The sequence below is a fragment of the Lactuca saligna genome, chromosome 5 (assembly GCF_052625555.1).
Source record: "Lactuca saligna cultivar CGN05327 chromosome 5, ASM5262555v1, whole genome shotgun sequence".
Taxonomy (NCBI): Eukaryota; Viridiplantae; Streptophyta; class Magnoliopsida; order Asterales; family Asteraceae; genus Lactuca; species Lactuca saligna.
In genome coordinates, this window is record NC_136421.1 from 218,568,691 (window position 1) to 218,591,786 (window position 23,096).

General features: G+C 32.5%; 2 protein-coding genes and 1 pseudogene across 2 annotated transcripts; 1 reads left to right on the forward strand and 2 right to left on the reverse strand.

The window, feature by feature from the left end:
- Positions 1-2,759: 2,759 nt before the first annotated feature.
- On the reverse strand, positions 2,760-6,442 carry LOC145044957 (O-fucosyltransferase family protein). Its single transcript, XM_078993318.1, has 9 exons — positions 5,679-6,442; positions 4,728-4,895; positions 4,574-4,646; positions 4,429-4,499; positions 4,232-4,320; positions 4,027-4,159; positions 3,697-3,929; positions 3,141-3,617; positions 2,760-3,049 (listed from the first exon to the last, which is right to left on the reverse strand). Exons 1-9 carry the CDS (start codon positions 6,150-6,152, stop codon positions 2,848-2,850), a joined length of 1,920 nt encoding a protein of 639 aa, XP_078849444.1. The 5' UTR covers positions 6,153-6,442; the 3' UTR covers positions 2,760-2,847.
- A 4,206-nt stretch (positions 6,443-10,648) lies between these two features.
- On the forward strand, positions 10,649-12,960 carry LOC145046270 (sucrose synthase 4-like; annotated as a pseudogene).
- A 4,755-nt stretch (positions 12,961-17,715) lies between these two features.
- On the reverse strand, positions 17,716-19,154 carry LOC145044958 (uncharacterized). The gene is made up of 2 exons (XM_078993319.1): positions 18,703-19,154; positions 17,716-18,360 (listed from the first exon to the last, which is right to left on the reverse strand). The coding sequence occupies exons 1-2, from the start codon at positions 19,017-19,019 to the stop codon at positions 17,907-17,909; spliced, it is 771 nt and encodes a 256-aa protein (XP_078849445.1). The 5' UTR covers positions 19,020-19,154; the 3' UTR covers positions 17,716-17,906.
- Between the last annotated feature and the right edge of the window lie 3,942 nt (positions 19,155-23,096).

Consider the following 23,096-nt stretch of genomic DNA (forward strand, 5'->3'; position numbering starts at 1 on the left):
TTCATAACTTTCGAATACGAACTCCGTTTTCGACGTTCTTTATATCCACGTGTAGGTAAAAACAAGATCTACAACTTTCATTTAGACTTCAATGGCTAATTTTGACTTTATTTTTAACATATTATAAATATATTACTTTTATATTATTTTTAGTAGGTCGGGACAGGAAAACTCCGTTATAAATTCATAACTTCTTCATTTAACGTCCGTTTTCGTCTGTCTTTTTATCGTTGGACTACTATTGATGAGATATTCAATTCTCATTTAGAAAGTTTTGGCTAAATATCACTCGACCTCAATCTCGAGTTTCGGGCTGCATACTACTAATGCTGAAACTTTGAAAAATCATAACTTCCTCATACGAAGTCAGAATTGGGCGTTCTTTTCATACACGCTCTCGGTTTAACATATTCTACGAATTTCATTTAGATTGCTAAGGCCAAATATCACTCTAACATAAATTCACTATTTACGTCGCGTTGTGTCGTGTCGGTTCTGTCGCGAAATTTCGACAGGTCATAACTTCTTCGTTATAACTCGGATTTTGGCGTTCTTTATATGCACGGAAACCTTGTGACATATACTACAACTTAGTTAAGATCAATCCTTATAAATAATCTTCCATCAAAAAGTCATTTTTGATATTTATCGTCTTTAAATTGACTAGCCCGGATCTACGGGAGTTACAATATATATATATATATATATATATATATATATATATATATATATATATATATATATATATATATATATATATATATATATATATATATATATATATATATATAGAGTCAAGATCAAATAAGAAGGAAATTTTTGGTAGGAAGGTAAGAAGTTTTTTTTCTACATATTTTTTTGACAAACAAAATCAATGAATCACTAGATGATTAATTTCTAAGATGATTCACAAGAAAAAATTCTCAAAAAAACATCTTTATGATTCATTTATACAATGATTTTGTTGTTATTCACTAAAATTATCATAAAAATGAATTTTTTTCTTAATTTACTTAAAAATGAATCATAAAGATGTTTTTTTGAGAATTTTTTTTTGTGAATCATCTTAGAAATGAATCATCTAGTGATTCATTTATTTTGTTCGTCCAAAAAATATGTAGAAAAAAAACTTCTTACCTTCCTACCAAAAAAAATTTCTTACCGGATCTATATCCTATATAGATATATATATATATCTTGACTTTTATATATGAGAAATAACATATAGTGTGAAAGTAATATAAGTTTTACAAATATAAAAGCACTAAAACATATATTTAAAATTTATATTCAAGAAACATAATAAACACTTATAAAATCATAAAAAAAGAATACATAGAATTTAACATACGCTTAATATATTTGATACATTGAGAACCATAATGAAATTTTCATTTTTTTTTTTTTTTTTTGCAACAAAACTTTTGGTTGAAAGACTAAAATGTGAAAAAATTTGGGAAATCTTGGTAAAGAGCATCATTATGATGCCACTAAAGTGATGATAGATGATTTTACTTTCAGCCTTGCTTCACCTGGCAACATGAGCAATACCATCAAGGCTACTCTCACCCTGGAGCCAATGAGCTTTTGATTATCTGTGAAGGTACCATGTTGGTTGGATTCATATCTTCTCATGATGATATTGTATACTCCCAAGACATTACAAAAAGAGGATGGTTTGTTTGTCCCTTTCCAAGTGAACTATTGCATTCTGTAAATTCGATTCAGTAATTCAGTGCATTGGATTTGGCCTTGTTTGCTACAGTTTGTCAATGGAATTGGTATCAAATATAACTCTCATGGATGTAGAAGAAGTTAAGAAACTCAAAGTGTCTTCTTGTTGAATCTTGTGTTAAGGTTTTTTTAGGGTGTGTTTAGTTCTTGATTTGTTAACATCTTGGTGATGTCGTTGTTGTTTGTTTATTGTGGTACCAATCATCTTCGGTAAAGCCGAAATGAGAGAGATATTTAACCAGCTTAAATATTTAGAATGAAAGTTTGGTAGATCTCTTCTAGCAAAAGAAAAAGAAACAAATCTTATAGAGAAAAGTCAGAAAAACATTTTGTATTTAGCAATACCTTCCTACATATACAAGATTACGTGTATCTCCATAAGACATCATTTTTCTACATGGGACAAAACTAGGATGTAGATTACGTGCATCTAACATAAGACTATTTGAACTTTCATGATCCACAAGACCAAGTTTTTCTACATCCGACAAATCTATGATGGATAACCTTTTAAGAGCTATTTTAAGCACATTCATATGTTTTGCACATGTCTCTTTTACAAACAAAAGAATGTAATTCTTGTCCTATCAACATCTACATCAATCCCAATCCAATGCATAATATACCATGTTATGTGATGTCATATCCTAAGCTAAGTAATATATTGAACTTAAACCTTAGCCATTCAAAAGAAGAAGCATGAATGCTATATGATATAATTATAAATTTAGGAACAAGTATTACATTGCTTCTATTCATGTATTATCCTATATATATATATATATATATATATATATATATATATATATATATATATATATATATATATATATATATATATATATATATATATATATATATATATATATATATATATATAATATAAAATAAACCAAAAGTTAACCTTCTTACAGCCTACGCCAATTCTAAAATTTCGACCTAAGCTGCTGCTCAAATTACTTCCACAAGCTTCTCAAGTCGATCAGATTGACCTCAATATCCTCATGTTTCAATATTTTCATCCATCCATCAATCACCAACTTCTTTCATTTCATATTAATTCCACCCACAATTCTTCTTAACATTCTACTCAATTTAGAAACAATATCATCCTTACTTTTCATGTGTTCTATCACATATACATCCAGGAAGTGGATTTGCATAAAAACTCTCTTCTAATTTCGGAAACTCCCCTTGTTCCCTCACATATGGACCTCCATCTCTCTTCTCATGAAGCTTCTTCACTTCCAAACTAAACTCCTCCCAAGATTTCTTCCCTTCATCCAATTCATCCACAAGCTTAACAAAATTCATCCTGCATCAACAAAAAAAACAAATTGATTTTACACAAAAACAACAACATAGTATGTAAAGTGAAGTAAAGTAAAGTAATAATATTAAATTACCTATCAGGATTGATAGTTTTCTTGAAATCCTCAAATCTCCTATGCCCTTGAACAGCCTTTGCCATATTCCCATCATAAGTATAAACAAAAACATCACTTTGAAGGGCGATTACGTAATCTAAACCAGCCAACATGTTTTGGTGATTCATGAAGGGTTTCAACTCTCTTTGAGTTGAAAGAGTGAAATGTGAGAAAATGTTAGGGAAATCTTGATTGAGAGCACCCATTGTTCCTTTTCCATAAGCTTCTCCAGCTACTAAATAGATTCTTGTGGTTGAAGGGAACCCTAATCCTTTGAGTAAAAGAGAAGTCTCTCTTGGAGTCAAAGGGCATCCACCAAGTTGTCTTTTTTCTGAAGCATCAATTTCTTTTTCTTTCCAATGACTCACTTCATATCTCATTCTACGAAGCTCATTGTCTTCTTCTGATGTTAAGTTGTGGCTACACCCTGTAAATGCTAGCATGTCCTTCTCATATCTAGAAGAAATAAAGATTGTCTTTTAAGTCAAAAAAATAATAATAATAAAAGAGGGTGTTTGGATATGGTGATAAATACCTCAAATGCAATGCAAGATAAGGGCTTCCATTTTGTCTCATTCTTGCAACCAAAGTCTTTCCTAATTCCTCAATTGGTGCAGAATACTTTAATGCGTTGTAATTGACACGACACCTTAACTTCTGAATGGAATTCGGGATTCCATTGTTGGCGATTCTGGAATCAGTATGTGTGAAATAGACTACTTTGTGATGTTTCAGAAGTGGCACAATCTCCATTTTGTAATAACTAACCTGAGACACAAAGAGTTAAAAAGATGACTTCAAAGAAAAGACAAAAACTTTATAATAAAAGGCCAAGAAAATAGTCAATGGAGGGTCAAAATCAAACCTTTGACCATGAAATTGGAGTCTTGGAAAACGGTTCGATTCCAGCATAAACAGGTGGCAATTCCTCAACTATGTGCACATCTTCTTTTAAGGTTTCGATAAAATGTTGCCAATCAAACAGATCTTTGAATCCACTGAAAATATATAATATAAATCAATATATAATTTTCAGATTGCTAAATTCAAGAAAAACAAAAATACAAAACCTTTCATCAGCCCAATAGGAAGTGTGATCAAGGGAAGGAAGAACTAATGTGGCCTTCATAATCTTTGCAACAGCAACCATATCACATATCTGCAATACAAATTACAAATATATTATTAGATTAATAGATAATTTTGAGTACAATTAAGATATAATTACAAACATTGTATAATTTATTAGTATATAAATGAATCAGACCCCAAATCTCATTTGATTTAAGCCTCCATTTGCATTAATAAGAAGGTAACCATTAGTCTTGTCATCCAACCCTACAAGAAAAGGAAGAAAGTTAACCAATAGACTCGAGGTCAAAATTAAAAGTCAAACTTTATGTGAAACTTACTCTTTTGACTTTTTGGTCGATCAATGCACCGAGTGTAATTACCACTATTGGGTTTACTCCACACACCTGTGAACTAAAATCATATGATTTCATAAACAATTTGTTTCATTGATGATAAAATATATTTGAAAATGTTTAAAATGTGTAGACTTACATCATCTTTATGATACTGATCAGCAACAATACCTGAAGCTACCATTTTTAGAGTTTTGTGCACATCATTTTCTTCAACTCCAATATGATTTTTATTTTCTTGATATCTATTGTCGTGAGATATATGATCCCTTAAGTTCTTATAAGAGATTGATGAATCCCAGTAATCCTAATTTGATACAAATGTAAGAAAATATGAAGTTATCAAAATTGAGCCAAAAGGTTAATGTTTATGGATGAAAGTCCAAATTGTATGCAATTTTCTTATGTTTTCTAGTGGTTCTTTAAATAATGGAGAAGGTTATTGGAAACAAACATCAGTTAAAACAAAAACAGGATAAAAACAAAAGGTAAACACAAATATGCTGTAACACAAACAATGGGGATAATGTGAGTGACAGCTTCTATTGACATCAAACAAATTGTAAAATATGAATATCCAAAGATGTTTCTATATAACAATAAGATATAATATTCATCTTCAGATAAAAACATAGCAACATAATGGTAAAAGTTCTATAAAAACCAAAAAGTTGTTCAACTACTGCACTTATAGGTTTTTCTTCTTTTAGTATTAGCTTTATGATCTCACCAATATTATGAGCTTCGTACCAATAAAATCTGCATAGTCCTTAGATTGTGAGTTAAGTGAAACTAAATTACACCCAAAAAGAAGATATATATATATATATATATATATATATATATATATATAGCTTTCTGCTATGGTGTCAATATCAGTGTAATATTCTTCTGAATAAAAGAAAGATTCAAACAAGCACAAAAACTTGTTTAACCTACTGTAGTCAGATTCCCCATTTAATATATTGTTCGGAAGGTTGTTCACTTCATCGGATAAAGACCACGCAACAGAGCATCTTTGATTATATCGTATGTATATATAAATGCGATTTGAGTGTAAGTAATGAAAATTATCAAGAGATGAACCAACCTGATCAAACCCAATTCTTTCGATGGCAGATCCAAACCATCCATTAACAGAAACCTTCAAGATTCCCAAAAACAAACAGAAGCCACAAAACAGGAAGAACATCCAGTGTCCTAGCAGTTTTTTCTTCTCTACTCCACCTAATCCAAACGCCTCAACAAAATCAACGTTACCGGATCCGCCACTGGAGCCGCTTCTCCTTGTTTGAATCCGTTGGGTCAAACGGGTCTGCTTCTTTTCAGGTACCGAGTCAAACCCTTCAGCGAGTTCAGATCTAGGTGAGTTAAGTGGAACATCAATCTCATGGTGCGTATTATTAGCGTTAGTGTTGTTGGTGTTGCGTTTGAATGATTGAGCACGGCGAGTCATCGGACCAGAAAATCTAGGGCTGTTAACTCGATGAGCAAGTCCATCGGCGCCGGCAGTGGTGGAGGTGGAGGCCTGGTAGTGATTATGGTTGTGATTGTTGTTGGCCATGGATATATGATAGATGAGCTGGGAGATTGATGATGTATTTATGAATCAAGGGACCCAAATTGAATAAATGGAAGGTAATTGGTGCAGTTATTCAGTAGTATATTGGTTGATTTGAGGATAGATCGCCATTAATGGAGGAATCCGAGTGAAAAAGAACCAATTGAGTGTGTATATCGTATACAGGCTGTAACATTGATGATGCCATGGTGTGAATATGAGGAATTTGTCATGGACCTTAAATTCTCAAATCGTTGAAAGATTATTCCCAGTTACCATTAATAACCAAAACATATTAAAGTAATAACTTGATGTTTATCGATAAAAGAAGTAGATTTTTATGAGGCAAAAAGACGGACCATCCATAAAATTCTCAAATGCCGCCAGAGATGACTTTCATTAAAAGGCACAAATAATTTAGAAATACCTATTTTTTTTATTTTTTTATCTAGGGTTAAGGTTAGCTTATATTAAAAAGCACATGTAATTGAAGATTTAGTTGCAATTAGAAATTGAAAATATCCATGTATTCTTTATTTATACTTGTTATATTGAAAGTATTAATCCAATATTATAATTTTGTGACAAAACTGTAGGATTAGCATGTTGTATTCAAAAAAAAAAAAAAAAAAAAAAAAAAAAAACTTTGGATATAAAATCCAAAAATTTCCAACTTTGAAAAGTGATTTTATCATTTTAACTTCTTTTGGTATTTAAATAATTAAAAATAAAAAATAAAAACTAAAATCTCTCTCTCTCTCTCTCTCTCTCTCTCTCTCTCTCTCCACACATCAAAGTTAAAACACCCCACCCTCGTTTTTCTTCTTCCCTTGTTGCCATCTACCCCCATCTCTTTAGCTCTCGTTACAGATATAGCCTCACACCATTATCCTAGTCACCAAAGTAGGGATGTTATTCGGGTCGGAACCGAACCCGAATAAACCGAAAACCGAATAAGGGTAATTATATGAACTGAAAACCAAACCAAATAAGCAATACGGGTTCGGTTCGGTTCGAGTATTCGATTCGGTTCGGTTTCGGCACGAATAACCCAAATAACATGTACAAGATGATTAAGGAGCCAAATAACCCAAATAACATTTACAATGTGATTATAAATATTGTATTTTGTATGACTTTTGTAGCTTATGATAAACACGAATAACACGAATTAACTATTCTTGATATATAAAATGTAAAATCCAACCACCAAATTCTTAAGATATAGTTATTAAGCAATATATTAAACACTAAACATTAAACATCTAAAACACTCAAAAATCTATTTATAAGTATATAAGTTAAACATTAAACATTACGTGAGTATTTTGGGTAACGATCGATAGAATACAAGACCGAATAAGCAATCGTGCAAGGGGAAAAAATGTGACTTTTCATATTCGATTCAGTCCTTTTTGACCAATAAAACCCTTATTCGGGTAACCCGGACCGAATAACCCGAAAACCGAATAAGCCTTATATAGATACCCGGAAACCGAATCGAATTGCTTATTCACGGCTAGTTCGGTTTGGTTCGGTTCGGGTTTTCGGGCGAAATTCTCATCCCTACACCAAAGCTTGAGGACCACTATTGTCGAGTACATATTTATCCCACGTGCAATTCATTATTCCTAAAACGAGATTTTGAGACCCACTCACCCACTTGCAATTTGTTCTCGCCGGACATCAAATTCGAATCCTATCTATAATTTTTTTTCTCTCCCAAAAATCATATATGACACCCATTGCTTAATGTTCAGACGTTGGAGGCATCTGGTTATTTTCAAGCTAGTATTTCAGAGTCACACCCCTAATAACTACCTTTACCTCCTCTTTTGTGAGGGATGATAACAGGGAAGAAAATATGATGGTGGATGTGGAAGCTACAGTGGAAGCTAGAGTGGTAGGATGGCGAGAATGGTGATGATTTAAGGTGAAATGATGATGAACAGGAATAGGGGTCGGAGATGAAGAGATGGGGTCTCAACGATTTTTTTACTAAACTCACCAAAACCAAAATCTATGTAATCTGATGATGCAGTTATGATTTGCTTATTTGTGGAGATTTATTTTGATTCTTGTGTGGATTTACAAATCTTGAAAATCCAACTTAGTTTGCTCCTAAGTATGAATATAGGTTCCTTAGAGAGAGAGAGAGAGAGATTTTAGTTTTTAATTTTTATTTTTAATTATTTAAATACCAAAATAAATAAAGAAAATAGAAAAAAAATGGTAAAGTTGACTTTTCAAATGTATTAGGGACAAAAAAAACCTTGATTTTTAGACTTTTCATGCAAGTTGGAAACTTTTTGGACCCTCTCCAAATATTTTTGAGTACCTAGTAACCAATATTGTAGATTTGTCTAATTTTGTTTTACAATTTTATACTTATCATGACAATCACAATTAAATCTTCTTCATTTTAAATCTTTTTAATTTGGAAAACTTTAAATAGTCAACATTTAGTTAGAACATTATGTATAACATCACTTCAAATGTCACACCCATCACCTCCATTTAACACTGTCTTAACACCATATAAGAAATGATGTTCCTATATTATAATATGTTATAACATGTTAAGAGGTAGAAAGAGAAAAATAGTTTTGATTGGTTCTGAATTCTTGTTTCGATATGTTGTAACGCCAACAGAAGCATCATAACAAGCAATGGGGCGATGTTCTCCATGTTATGACGGCGTTATGGAGCTACCACCTTAGCAATAATGACATTATGAAGACCCATATCCTATGCTCTTAGAATCATCATGTTTTTTTTTTCAATCCAACGATCAAGAATTGCTTTTATATTTTCACAATATTTATCAGATCATCTATTACCATCATAACTCTAAATAGTTATGTGTATATTATGCATCAAGTTAGCAAATATAAAATTAGTAATGGGATATAGTTTAGTGGAATAACAGTAAAAAGACTATTTTTTAAAGCTTGTTTTCTCTATTTGATAAATATCTTGAATGATAACTTCAAAACATAATGAATTTCCTTATACTATACAAGTTTTGAATTATCTTTAGTGACAAAAAAATTGTTTCAAAATTGTAAATTGCAAACTATCCATAAATTTCTAAATACTATTATTTGTGAATTATTTTTGTCAACTATAAACAACTGAGTCACATTTAAAGGTTATTAGTTATTAGTCATTTTTTTTTGAAAATTTATATAACAAAAATTTTAAAAAAAGTTAAATATGAAGTTCTAAAAGTCTAGGAAGTTTGAATTTATAAGAAAAAGAATTTAATAATTGAAATGTAATGTTTATTTTGTTATTTTTAACTTTTTATTTCTCTTTTAAATTTAAACATAATTTAAATAAATAAATAAAATAATTGGAATCAATTTAGATATTTAGAAATTAAAAGGATTTTTATATTAATGAAATTGATATGCATTTATTATTATATTTATTACAATTATTAGAATATTGTGTTGAATTTAATAAAATAGAAAAACCATAAAATGACAATTGAAAAAAAAATCAAAAAATCTTAAAAAATAACATGTATCAAATGCAATGAAATCATGACAAGTGACAAAAATCTGTATTTATTGAGTTAGATTAGATGCTTATGATTCTTTATTGTATATTATGTAGTTTTGTAATCTTCAAATATCCATCTTGAATATATTGAAAGATAAATTCCACACTTCAAAAAATAATAATAATAATAATAATAATAATAATAATAATAATAATAATAATAATAATAATAATAATAATACACATCCTTAATAAATATCAATAAATCATATTTATCCAACCTAATCTCTAAATATTATATATATCATTCATAAGTTCACAAAAATATCACATATAACCAAATCCTATTTTTAATATATATATATATATATATATATATATATATATATATATATATATATATATATATATATATATATATATATATATATATATATATATAAGAATATAGAATGGCCATAACACCCTCTATAAAATAAGATCATCCGAAATACCTACCACTAACCACTAATATGGTGGATGTCACATTAACACCATATCTAACCACTAAACTCGTGGTATACCTACCACTAAAACACCACTCTACATCATTTTTTATTTAAAATTAAATTAAAAAAATACAATAAACATAGATTTTGTAACATTCAGTTCTAGAATGTTTCCAATTTCAGGATAACGAACCATAATTTAATCAAGTATGGTTCTTAAGCTTCCAAGGTGATAAAGTTTAGATATTATTAGGTGTTTATAATGTTTCTTAAATGATTTAAACCTTTAAAGTGTGCTTTGAAGCCAAAAGGTAGAATGGGAAAGTAACATTTTAGACTCTTTGGATGTATTAGAGGATTAAGTTCGTTATTCGTTAAGTAAAAAGTAATTAGATAGGATTATGATGCTTGTTAATACCTTCGTGTGTATATAAAGAACACTGAAAATGGATTTAAAGCGAAGAAGTTACGATTTTTTAAAGTTTGAATGAAATAAGTAAAAGCATGTCGCCATGGCGTGGTGAGAAGGTCACCACAGTATGGTAAGATGTGCATCCCAGGCCCATAAATTTAGTTTTTTCCCCATATTTAAAGGATTAGTTCAATGTTTGAGGTCATTTTTCAGCCTCCAACACTTCAAGAGCTCCTTGGGAGCAAACCATATCCTCCCTTTCACCATTTTGATCCTCTTATCTCTCACCTCTCATCCATTTTGTGTGATTTTGGTGACTTTTTATATTGAGTTTCTTACAAGATTGGGTATTGGAGATTTTCATTAGAATATCTCGACTTTCATCTACCTTTTACACCTTTGTAACCTGCAAAGATCATTGCTTTACTATATTTCATCTTTGGACTAATGAGATAATGGTATTTTAGTCCATAATTTGGTATTTTTGGTCCTCTTAATGGTTTGTTCTTTGGAGTTTGGACAACTTCATGATCTTATATTCATAATGGACTTCAGTTCTGACCTTTTGGTTGAGCTTAGAGAGCATGCATGAGCTTTTTTTCTTAAATGATATAATTACATGTGAATCTTAATATATATATATATATATATATATATATATATATATATATATATATATATATATATAGACACACACACACATGCATTTTTGTAAGTGTTCTTGCATTAATCAATTTTTTTTAATTTTCTTGTATATTTGGAAGAATTTATGAAAAATATTGAAGAAAATATAGAGATCTTGACTCGAATAAAGATTTAATGTTACGAGTTTATAGTTTTGTTCACACGTTTTTTTTTTGTTTCAAACATAGATTGTATATATATTGGACCAAGTTCGTGCATTGGAGAATGAGATGCTTCCTAAATTAAAGCATCAAGGACTCGATATCAAACCCAAGATTCTGATTGTACGTATACTTTTATTTCTAGTCATATTTTAACAGCATTCTGAATTTGTTTATAAAACCTTGTGATGTTTTAACTTATTTAAGGTGACTCGGTTGATACCTGATGCAAAAGGTACTTCATGCAACCAGTGATTAAAGGGAGTTAGTGGGACTAAACACACCCATATATTGCGTGTTCCTTTCAGGACAAAGAAAGGGATTCTTAAAAAGTGGATCTCAAGGTTTGATGTATGGCGTTATCTGGACAAGTTTGCAGAGGTAAATTAAATCAATCTACCGAATTGAACTTTTATATATTATTTCATTTTAATGATATATGTTGTGTCACAAGATGCAGCAAGCGAGATTTCTGTTGAGTTACATGGTACTCCTGATCTTATAACTGGAAATTATAGTGAAGGGAATCTTGTTGCCTCCTTGTTATCCTACAAAATGGGAATAACTCACGTAAGAAACCTTTTTCTGAAGATAAAAACTTCAAGTTATTCTCCACAAAGTGGTGAAATTTATTATATCTATATTGACAAATGCAGTGCAACATTGTGCATGCTTTGGAGAAAACAAAGTACCCAAATTCGGACTTGTATTTGATGACAAGTATCACTTTTCTTGTCAATTTACTGTTGACCTTCTAGCCATGAACAATGTAGATTTTATCATCACCAGCACATACCAAGAAATTGCACGAACGTAAGTGTCCAAAGTTTTTATGGTCTGCTAAAATCCACATCAGCTTATTTTGTTTATAAAATTCATTTCAAGAAGAATATTGTTATGTTGTATGTGATACTTTGGGGAACTCACCAAGATTTGGCTTACAGTTGTGGATTAAATGTTTCTCAGGTACTTTATCAGTTCGTGGGAATACGAAGACACAATTGTAACACAGATCAACAATTTTATAATTTGAGATTCTAAGTTGCTTTTGTTATAACTCTTATTTAGGGATTTCAGTTTATGAACAAATAATTTTTCTTTGAATGTACTTTTATAATAATAATAATAATAATAATAATAATAATAATAATAATAATAATAACAACAATAACAATAACAATAACAATAACAATAACAATAACAATAACAATAATAATAATAATAATAATAATAATAATAAGAGTGTTTATGTTAGTTTTAAAATGAAAAAAATATTTCTGAAAAATGTGATGTTACAAATTTCTTTAAAACTAATTTATTATTCATTAAAAAGGATATTACATTAATTAAAAAAACAACAACTTAAAAAAATGCAAGAAAAACACAAAAATTCAAAAAACTCAAAAATAAATAAATAAATAAAAGAAAAACTATTCCTTGTTTTTTTTTTAACTATTTTTTTCTATTTTAGAGAATCTTTCAATTTTAGCCAAACTTTGAGATTGGAAAATGTTTGTGGGTTGTTGTTGTGTTTTCATATTACTCAATGGCCTCCTTAAGCACATAGATCTTGTTTGACCCATTTTCGTGTAGATTGTTTATAATGTTGTAAATTATGGAAATTATGACTCCTTGTCAAGTTGTTGTAAATTATGGATTTTTTTCTTTAGCTTGGCAGTCATTGATGGAAGGCTTAATTAGTGTATGAATTGCTCTCTTAAAGTAGCCTAAGTAGTGATCAATCTTGCTGGTAGTGATTTTAACCATGTTTTGGCCTTATTTTTTAATGTGATTGACAACACTTTTAAAATGAATGCATCTTTGCGTACCCCAACAATGTGAAAGTAATTGACAATTTCTTCAATTGCATCTATGTGTTGATAAGCATAAGCATCTTCGTGGTCTTTTCCATAGAATGGAGTGTTTTGTAGCATGTTGAGGAAATTCCCTTTTAGCTAAAAATTTGTTGTGCCCGGGATTCCTGATTGCATAAGACAAGGTCTGACGTCTTCTCATGTGCGTTGGTTATACTCCTCTATGGTCATCTTTGTAATATCAACCATGTTGTTTTCTGGTTCGCTTTCTTCCTCGATTTTGATTTCAGATTCTGGTTTTGGATAGGTCTTGCCTGATTTGTACCCTTCTTCTTTGTTGCCCTTCTTTTGCTTGTGAAACTCCGATTCTGGATCTTTGAACTCAGCTACTATCGTCGATGAGGATCCCTTGGTCATGTACTACTGAAACAACAGAAAAATAAAAGTGTAAAACGAACAAAAAAGAAATAAAAAACAAAACTGAAACTTAGTTTCCACGAAATGGAGAAAGATTCACCACTTCATGGTCACTAGAAAAATAGAAAACAAAAAATAAGTTTATGTGGATTTTATCCCACACAAACGATCATTCAACTAATGGCATATAATTTTCAATAAATTAAACATTTTCCCGAAAACGGTGTCAAAAACTTCATGTGTAATTTTACTACTAGTTTTAATATATCCTGCCAAATCTCAACCAATTTAAAAAAAAAATTAGGCAGTGTACCTAGTCATGAAGTAATATAGTTTAAGGTAAGATGTAACTTCATGTTTCCTACCATTTCTGGGCCATGGGCCAGAAGTCGATTGTGTAAGACTATGGGCCTTAAGGAGGCAAGGTTTAGTCCTTGTGAAAGGAGGTAATGTTGGTTAAGATATTTAAACCTTAAATTGTGTTTTGGGCCGAATGATAAAAGGGAAAAGTCATAGGCCGTGGTCTTGCATGAAATATGGATTTTTGTTCAAAAAGTTTTTAGTCCAAGAAATTTATATAATATTGTAGAGCTCTTCAATATCTTTTCGTGGATATAAAGAACATCGAAAACGGAGTTGGAACGAAGAAGTTACAACCGTTTGAAGTTAGGATGATTTTTGGACCAGCCATGTACATTGGGTGTACTGAGTATGCCTGAGTACGCTTGGCATAAATTGAGTATGCTAGGCGTACGCGATCAGTGATCAAACCCTATTTTCGTGGTTTGAGCCCTATTTAAGCTCTTTAACTTCCGCAAACCCACTCCATTCTCAACCTCCACCTCTCCAACATCCTCTCTTGTAACCCTAACCCTAAATTGAGTCTTGTGAGCAAAAAAAAATGTGTTTTTAAGTGCTTTGGAGTGTTCTTTGTGCACCTTGGAGAAGAAGGAACTCATTGAAGAAGTGTTGGTTGCAATGGAGCTTGTAGATCCAGACTTTGTCCACATTGATCTTTCTTCTAAATGTATAAGGTTTAAATCTTGATAATGAAATTGTTAGATCTAGCTAGTTGTTGGTGTTATGAGCTTTGGGTCACTTTAAGTGCATAAAGCTTAGATCTTGAAAGTTTGTGACCTTGTTATGGGTAAAGTTGGAAACTTTATCCATCTAAACATCATTTTGATTCAGATCTGAAGGTTGGAGACTTGGACTTAATGGATTAAGTTGAAAAAGATGCACTTTTGGGTCCCTTTGAGACTTAAAGACTAGACCTTGTTTGTTGGGATCATTCTAATGGATAAAGTTTGAAACTTTATCCATTATGGAACTATTATGAACCATAAAAATGTGATCTTGGCCCTTCCATCCCTTCCATACAAGAGTTGTGATGTCTTATTGGGTTAAGAACTTAGGGTTTTGGTCATTAAACACTTTATAGTCATGCAAAGGCATAAAGCTGGAAACTTTATGACTTAGGATATCATTTTGGGCATGGATCTGAATTTTGGACGTAAGGGCTTAATGGAATAAGCTCTTAATGGAGTTTTGGGACTGGGTTGCGTACGCTGGGCGTACCTGATGGTACGTTGCGCGTATGCGGTCAACACCCCACTTTTGGTCAACATCAAAATACGTTGGGCGTACTCCGTTGAGAATAAATATTGACTTTTGGATCTTAACCGTTGACTTTCTCTTTGACTTTGACCAAGTTTGAACTAAGGGCATTTTGGGTAATTTGATTTATAGTTTGAGATTTAGGTTCCTATTAATTTTATAGGTGACCGATAGAGATAGTTTTTTGAGTAGTGATCAGTTCAACTATTCTTTCAAACTATGAGGTGAGTTTCCTCACTATGTTTAACGGGTCGAAGGCACCAATATCGGCCCATGGTTTGCTATGTTTAGGATGCTAGATGTGTGCATGACTCTTGCATATGTTATGTGTTTAGATGTTTACTGGGCAGGGTTCGATGACTATTTTGTATGCTATTTATCTTTGTGATCATTGCATGTGTTTATGTGTTCATATGTTTACATGTTTATATGTATACAAGGTTGAGCCCAATGCCAGGCGGGGTCTGATGACTGACTGATTTGTTTACTGAGTGAGGCTCAATGTCGGGCAAGACCCATTATATGTTTGATATGTATGGTATGTAGTATTTTGGGGAACTCACTAAGTTTTGTTCTTACGGTTTTTAGTTTATGTTTCAGGTATTTCTGGTTCGAATGGGAAGAGCCCGAGATGATTGCAGTGCATACACCACACTGTTCTGCATTAGGATCTTAGATCTGTTCATACGACGTATCAAAGGAAACCTATTAGTATAGAAGGAAATCTTTTTGTTGAGAAAGTGAATGAAGGAATGTGTTATCAGTGATTACCGGAGGAAGCAGTGGTAAGATTTAGTGGTAGCGGGCGGTGAATAGGAGAATTTTAATGATAAGAAAAGAATTGAGGAGGTAGAAAAGTTAGACATGACAGAACAATTGTTTTAGGGTTGTGTCAACAATTAGGGAGACGACCAACTCAACGAAGAAAGGGATTTTAGGAGTTGGGATGGCCTGGGCTATTGTAATTTATTATACGCGTTTAAAAAAAGTTAATATTACACTACTAACACAATAACTCACTATCCTACTCATAAATCTACATATCTTGTCTCTAACGAGACTTGAACCCTCAACATTTAGTTGGAAGACACGTTACCGTCAAATCCTTATATGTTAGGCTATAAGCTGTTTGGTTCATAATACTTCTTCTTAGGGGTGTGTTCGTTTTTGGAACCGGAACGACTGAAAACCGAAAGTGACAAATCCTAAAATAAAAGACCGGACCGATATAATAGAATTGGTTACAATAACGGTTATCATGCATTCTTATTTCATAAGTAAAAGACAACAAACACATAAATTAGTCGTGAACTTTAACAAAAGATGACATCATTTTACGACGAACATTTATGTCTCTTAAATCTTTAAAAATTTACAAAAGATTATAGGAGTTTTATTTGCCATAAAATGTCTTTTTATTTATTATTGAGTAAATTACTGAAATTATCCCTATAGTTTGGTCAAATTTTCACGTTTGATCCCTAATATTTTTTTGCACTTGGATCGTTCTTATGGTTTGGTCAAAATGGCACGTTTGGTCCCTTAATTTTATGTATGTAAGGGACGAAAAACGCAATAAAATCGAACCACAGAGACGATCCGAGTGCAAAAAAAAAAGTTAGGGACCAAACGTGCAATTTTGATCAAACCATAAAAACGATTTCAGTAATTTTCTCTTTTTTTTTATTTTAACACAACATTTATATAATTTAAACTACACAGATTAAAAATTGGTTTTAGAACCGGTTAAGACCGAAAATACTTGGGAAAACCGAACCCAAAATACTTGGAAAATAAGCAGAGATAACTGAAAAACCAGGACTTGTTAGTACAAAAAATATGTAAACGAGGCTATCATGTCTCGTGAAAAGGAAGCATCTATCACAAAAGTTAGTTTTTATTTATTAAAAAAAAAAAGAGAGAGAGAGAGAGAGAGAGAGAGAGAGAGAGTTTTGCTACCTTTTTGTTTAGGATTTGTAAATAGTAAACATGTCGATATATAACCAAATATTGCATTTCAAGCGGTAAAAGAAAATAAGAAATCATATCAATCTATAATGAAATGATATGGCAGAGTTTAAGTAGGCAAAAATTCTGCACAATTCAGAAATAGCTACAAATAAGCTTTGATACCCCTGTCTAGGGCATGTGAGTCGGTTGACATTTAACCAAAAAAACAAGATGTTTTCAGAGTCTAAGCTAAAACATTGAACTACATTCCCAAAAAACAAATCAGGTCAATAGAACTTATAATAAAGCAGTTAGGTTAATCAGACTTATAATGACGCAGTTAAAGAGCTCCCCTCTACTTCTTCTTAATAAAGAATAGATACTGTTTATGTTTAGGGTTCAAACAGTGTTCACAGTACCTTTCAGTAGATTTAAGTAGCAACTTCATCCATTTTGCAGAATCTTACAGATCTGAAACAGATTGGTGAATGGATGACAAGTGGCAACAGATAAATATGATGAAAAGGGGACATTTGATTATATATATAACAAGCATAAGGATACAAGGAAGAACTACAGGAAACATAAAATCCACTGAATTCCAGAAATGCCCTCAAGGAAGTAAGTACAAAGGGCAGTTATCAGGAAACGGGAAAAAGGAAACCAGCTACAAACCTAACACCTTACAAAGTCATCTTTTTCAAACTCTAATCATCTTCATCCTTATCTCTTATGTTATCAAGTGAGCTTTTCATTCTTGATGTTTCACCAGCAGCATGTTGTAAATCTGACAGAGAATAAGATCTCCATGGAGAAGAATGAATCCTGGGAGATGATGAATCTGAAATTTCTTTAGTGGGTAATCTTGTAGGACGTGAAGGTAAAGGGGGAAGAGAAAGATTAGGGGATGAGCTTAAGCTTATGCTTGAAGTTTCAGTTTCACCAACTCCATTTGTGTTGTTTGATCTCTTTGATATCCCTGTTTTAGAACCAAAATTTCGATTTTTATCCAAGAATACACCATGTGCAATTATGTTTTTCCGTTTCCTGTTGTAAGCATCCTCTGGTTTACCAATGTCTTGGATTGATGGAGCAGATACTGCATCAGCTAAGCTTGTATATGACTTCGATTTTCCAGCATAGAATGTGGATATACCTCTCCTAAAATGAGAATCAGACCAACATTGAATGAGAATATAAGATAGAACTTAATTGATTCAGACAATCAGACCAACCCCTATGTTACTATCTATGAAATTCAATATATTTTGACTCAAATTAATGAGCTATGTTTCATGATTCCTTGATTCTAGAAGCACATGCATGTCAAAATCGCATACAATATTCGTTCATTAATTAAGTAACCAGTACGGACTTATCACCGATCTTCAGGATTAATATTTCTCGAATCGTTTAATTGTTGATATGAACAGGTGTAACAAAAAATTGCAATCATAGATAAAAGTAATGGATAATACAAATGATAAAACTAAGAAATCATACTTGATCGGCAAAGCCTGTTCCAAAGCGCATAAGTTATTCAATGAGCCTTTAAATAAGCTCTGAACCTCGCCGCCGCCGGCGTCATCATCGGAATCGCCTTCGCCGCCAGATGCGTCACTGTTATTGCCGATTGACGAAGAACTGCTTGAATCATGATCATCTTCATCCTTATCGACGGGGAACTTGCTGCTCCGATGATCATCTCCGGTGAATCTAGCGGTCTCCGATGAGTTGTAGATCCACATCCCTTGAGCAAACCCAGGCTGCCGGATCCGATTAGTATCACTGTTGGTATTAGACTCATACGCAACAGACATGATATTGATCAGATTAAGAGTTGCAGCATAAAAATGGATGAATTTAAACAGATAGGGATCATACAAAGACAAAAACGGAAGAACAAGTGAAAACGGATAAAAAAAGGAGAGAGGGTTTTGAGTTTTGACAGAGAGGAGAATATATCGAGGAAGATGACGAAATAAAAAGGCCTTATCCTCTCAAAGTCGCCCCACCATTTTGTCTTAAATTAATAGAATCGGATAATCAAACGCCATTATCTTGTCTATTAATTATTTGGATTAATGAGAGGTGTTTGTGTGTGTGTGCTGGTGCATGGAACTGAAATGGATCTTTTGCCGGTATTCCCCTCTCTTTGACATTTGGACTTGTTTTCATTTTTTGTCAAAGATTTATCCAATTTTTAGTTTGACTAATGCAAGTTGAACATATAGAGAAAGGATTTTAGTGAATATTATAAAATGAAATTGGTCATTGTGTTTTTTTTTTAAATCATATGTTTGGTTGGATTTTGAAAATTATATAGATTCGGTTCTAATTTCGAATATTTTGTATTTGTATAAAATCAGTGGGCCATGCCTGTTGAAACTGATTTGTAATCATATATATATATTTATAAGACAATTTATGTAAGGTTATTTATTTATTTTTTCAGAACGGCATACACATGGATACTATTTATTTCTAAATCTACGTTTGTCTACAATGGACTTAAATCCTAAATATTTGACTGATGATCCCATATATATATATATATATATATATATATATATATATATATATATATATATATATATATATATATATATATATATATATATATATATATATATATATATATATCATGATCCCGTTAGACGATAGACTCTTTACTAGCATTCAATCTACAACTACTTAACTAATTAACTGTCAAAGTTCAGACTCTAATCTTGCATACAGATTGCCAAGAGTCACCTCCCGATCTTTCATACAAATGCCAAGGGTCACCCCTGGGTCGGGTCTTCCTATAATGCATAAACCAAATGGGCCGGCATTGATGCATTCAACCTATAGTATAGTGAGGAGACTCACCTCGACAGCTGAACGCATGAATAAATATTTAACCGTTGATCCGCTAGAATCCCCGCGCTATCAAATAAATAACACCCAATTAACAACTGGGCTTCAAACCAAATAAATAACACCCAATTAACCATTTTACCCTTCACCTAATTTGGTCTAAGACTAAGGCCCAAACTATCCATCATAAAGGCCCATAAACCAATAATCATCTAAAGCCCACTTATGGCCCAATTTTCCAAATTGGGCCCCAATCCTTACTTGGGACATACGCTAAAGCCCATTAAATTTCCCCTAATCCAAACACTTGCTTACAGATTGTCCAACAAATCCCTAAGCAATCCAAGCCCAAATCGAAGCCCAACACACTAAGCCCATTCAGACCGAGTACGCGGGGTGTATAGGCATGTACGCGCGACATACTCACTTGAAGGCTTATACGCTAAGCGTGACTGCTTGTATGCCTAGCAGTCTCACCCTCATTCAGCCCAACTCGATTTCCACTTAATCCAATAAGACAAAGCTTCCTAACCACAGATCTAACCTCCTTGAGCTGGAACACCACGTAAAGCTGACAACTTTACATTCATACATGGCTAAAAGAAGCTCTTAAGTTGAAAAGGGTCGTAATGGTTGACTTAATGCATGCATAACTCCATAATACACATAAAGCTTGCACCTTTATGCTCAAGGATACCAAAACAAACTCAGATCTGAAAGAACAAGCCCTTAGACAACCCAACCCATCCATAAACCCAAAAAAGAGGCCAAAAACATAATAAACTAGTCATGAAGAGATCTAATCACACACAAGCCAAGATGCAAACTTGTTACCTCAAAAAGCTTCCCTACAAGATAATGATTATGGATCCAAATCCTCTTCACCACTCCAAACAACTTCAAGCTTCTCTTCTTTCCTTCCCAAGGGCAAAAATGAGCATCAAATTCTCCCAATAGCTCAAGAACACCTCCAAGAGGCTACAAGGTTGATTTAGGGTTTTTAGAGTGTGGAGGTTGACTTAGAAATAAGGGAAAAGGGCTAACATTAAGCTTATATAGGGTATATCCCTAAAAATTAGGGTTTCAACCTGACCCTCGTACGCCCAACGTACGAGCTCACACCCCGATCCTAGCCTCAAACTACGCTACACGTACTCTCCATTACGCACGACGTAACCCCCTCGCATCAGTACTCCCCGCGTACTTCCTTGGTACGCCCGGTGTACTAGGGTCTTTCCTTAAACCCTAATTCATTTCGAAGGCCATAACTTTCTCGATACAACTCTGATTCCGACCATCCTTATATCAAAGAAAAGGCATCAAGAAGCCTTACACTATTATCAACTGAAACTTGCCATACAGATCCCAGAACAAAAATCAAATTTCCAATAAAAGTCCGTTGCCATTTTACCAAAATACCCCTTTCTCCAAAACCAAATTCAAACACCCGAAACCCCAACATTTCATCAACCACGTCCAAACGGGTAACGATCCGAAATAGGGTGCTATAATCTTACATGAGATTAATTATGTAAGTTAAGAGAAACACATGAACTATTTTTGTAAACTTGCTATTAGGCAAAGATCATTTATATATATTGTGTAATATTGTGAAACATAGGGATGGATTATGTATTTTTCCTATTAGGTAGTACCATAAGTATAATTTTGGGAAATAACGAGACAATTTTTGTAACTTTGTGAAACTGTTAAACCCCCAAACCGGGACAGCGGAATCGTCCGAGGGCGGATGACTTCATTGTACAGTATCATAATAAATGAATATGAATGAAACATAACAACCAAACATCATACATTGGAAATACATACTTACATAGTTTACATATTGAACTTGTTCATCAATTACACAAAAGTAAGAAAGTTAATTTCTTGAAGTCGCACCACTTGATCTCATAGTCGAGCTTATTACCTGTTACTGGATCCGTGAGAATACAAATCGTTTTGAAAAGCGTCAACTAAAAAGTTGGTGAGTTCATAAGTAGTTTTGTATAAAAATGGTTTTTGTACTTGTTCAGAATAGTTTTCATAGTGCCTTCAGAAATCCGATATTTTCTAAAAAGAAATAGTTTGAAATATTTGTGTCCGGTCTTATATTAATGCATATGTGTTAATGTTTGCAAAAATAGAAATAGAATGATTCCAGACAACATGATGTTGTCTGCGATAGATAATGCTGGAATCTCAACCCCCGTGGTTGAGTACCAGTGCGTATATATTACCGTTTTATCAAAAAGAAGGTTTCCTGTAAATTTTATAATGTTAATTCCTCTAAGTGAGCCATTATAACCATACTTGATAATGATAATTTCGCCTGTCATGACGTCTATTAGACACCGACTTGCTTAATGTATTGTTTGTCACCCTAGACTGGCCTAGTCTAACTGTAGTGAACAGCTCAGGTGTGGGGTGTCACTCCCGTATAGATCTATACACAAACTCACGCTCTTACTCCGGGAGACTCTGGTTATAACTACAGGCTACGTTTGTACACTCATTTGGTGCCAAACGAAACTTCTCACTAGATCAAAGTTTACGCAATTACGCGAAAAAAAAAACATATAAAACTCATTCCCAGACCCAATGAATCATGTAAGTGAACCACTAAGGCATCACTAAACATGTAAGTCATTTCAAGCCCCTATAGGAATGAGATTATATAACATGGGCCCAAAATATATGTAAAAGGACAACTAATGGCGATTTCACATATAAGGTATTTACAGACCCAAACAGAACGCAAATATAATCCAAGGTCTGTCGCATATGTTAATGGGTCAATGAGGCCCCATAAACATATAAATAGTATTCAGGACCTATCAAACATATTAATGGGTTACTAATGCCTAATTTTAGTAAAAATAACACCTTAATCCCCTTTTTTGTTCAAAGCTTGTATTTATGGCTAGTTTTTGGTAAAGATAGAAATTTTAACCCATTTTTATCAAAATATCATTTTTGGCTTGATTTTTGTGAAAATACACATTTTTCTGATTTATTGACTTTTCTGACCCGGTTGT

What these genes read in the sequence shown, in the direction of transcription:
- LOC145044957 (XM_078993318.1), bottom strand. Translation starts at nt 6,152, where the DNA reads ATGGCCAACAACAATCACAACCATAATCACTACCAGGCCTCCACCTCC. An exon ending in ATCAGTATCATAAAGATGAT is followed by an intron (nt 4,647 to 4,727) that starts GTAAGTCTACAC and finishes ATATGATTTTAG; the next exon opens with TTCACAGGTGTGTGGAGTAA. An exon ending in CTCCAATTTCATGGTCAAAG is followed by an intron (nt 3,930 to 4,026) that starts GTTTGATTTTGA and finishes TTTGTGTCTCAG; the next exon opens with GTTAGTTATTACAAAATGGA.
- LOC145044958 (XM_078993319.1), bottom strand. Translation starts at nt 19,019, where the DNA reads ATGTCTGTTGCGTATGAGTCTAATACCAACAGTGATACTAATCGGATC. An exon ending in GAACAGGCTTTGCCGATCAA is followed by an intron (nt 18,361 to 18,702) that starts GTATGATTTCTT and finishes TTCTCATTTTAG; the next exon opens with GAGAGGTATATCCACATTCT.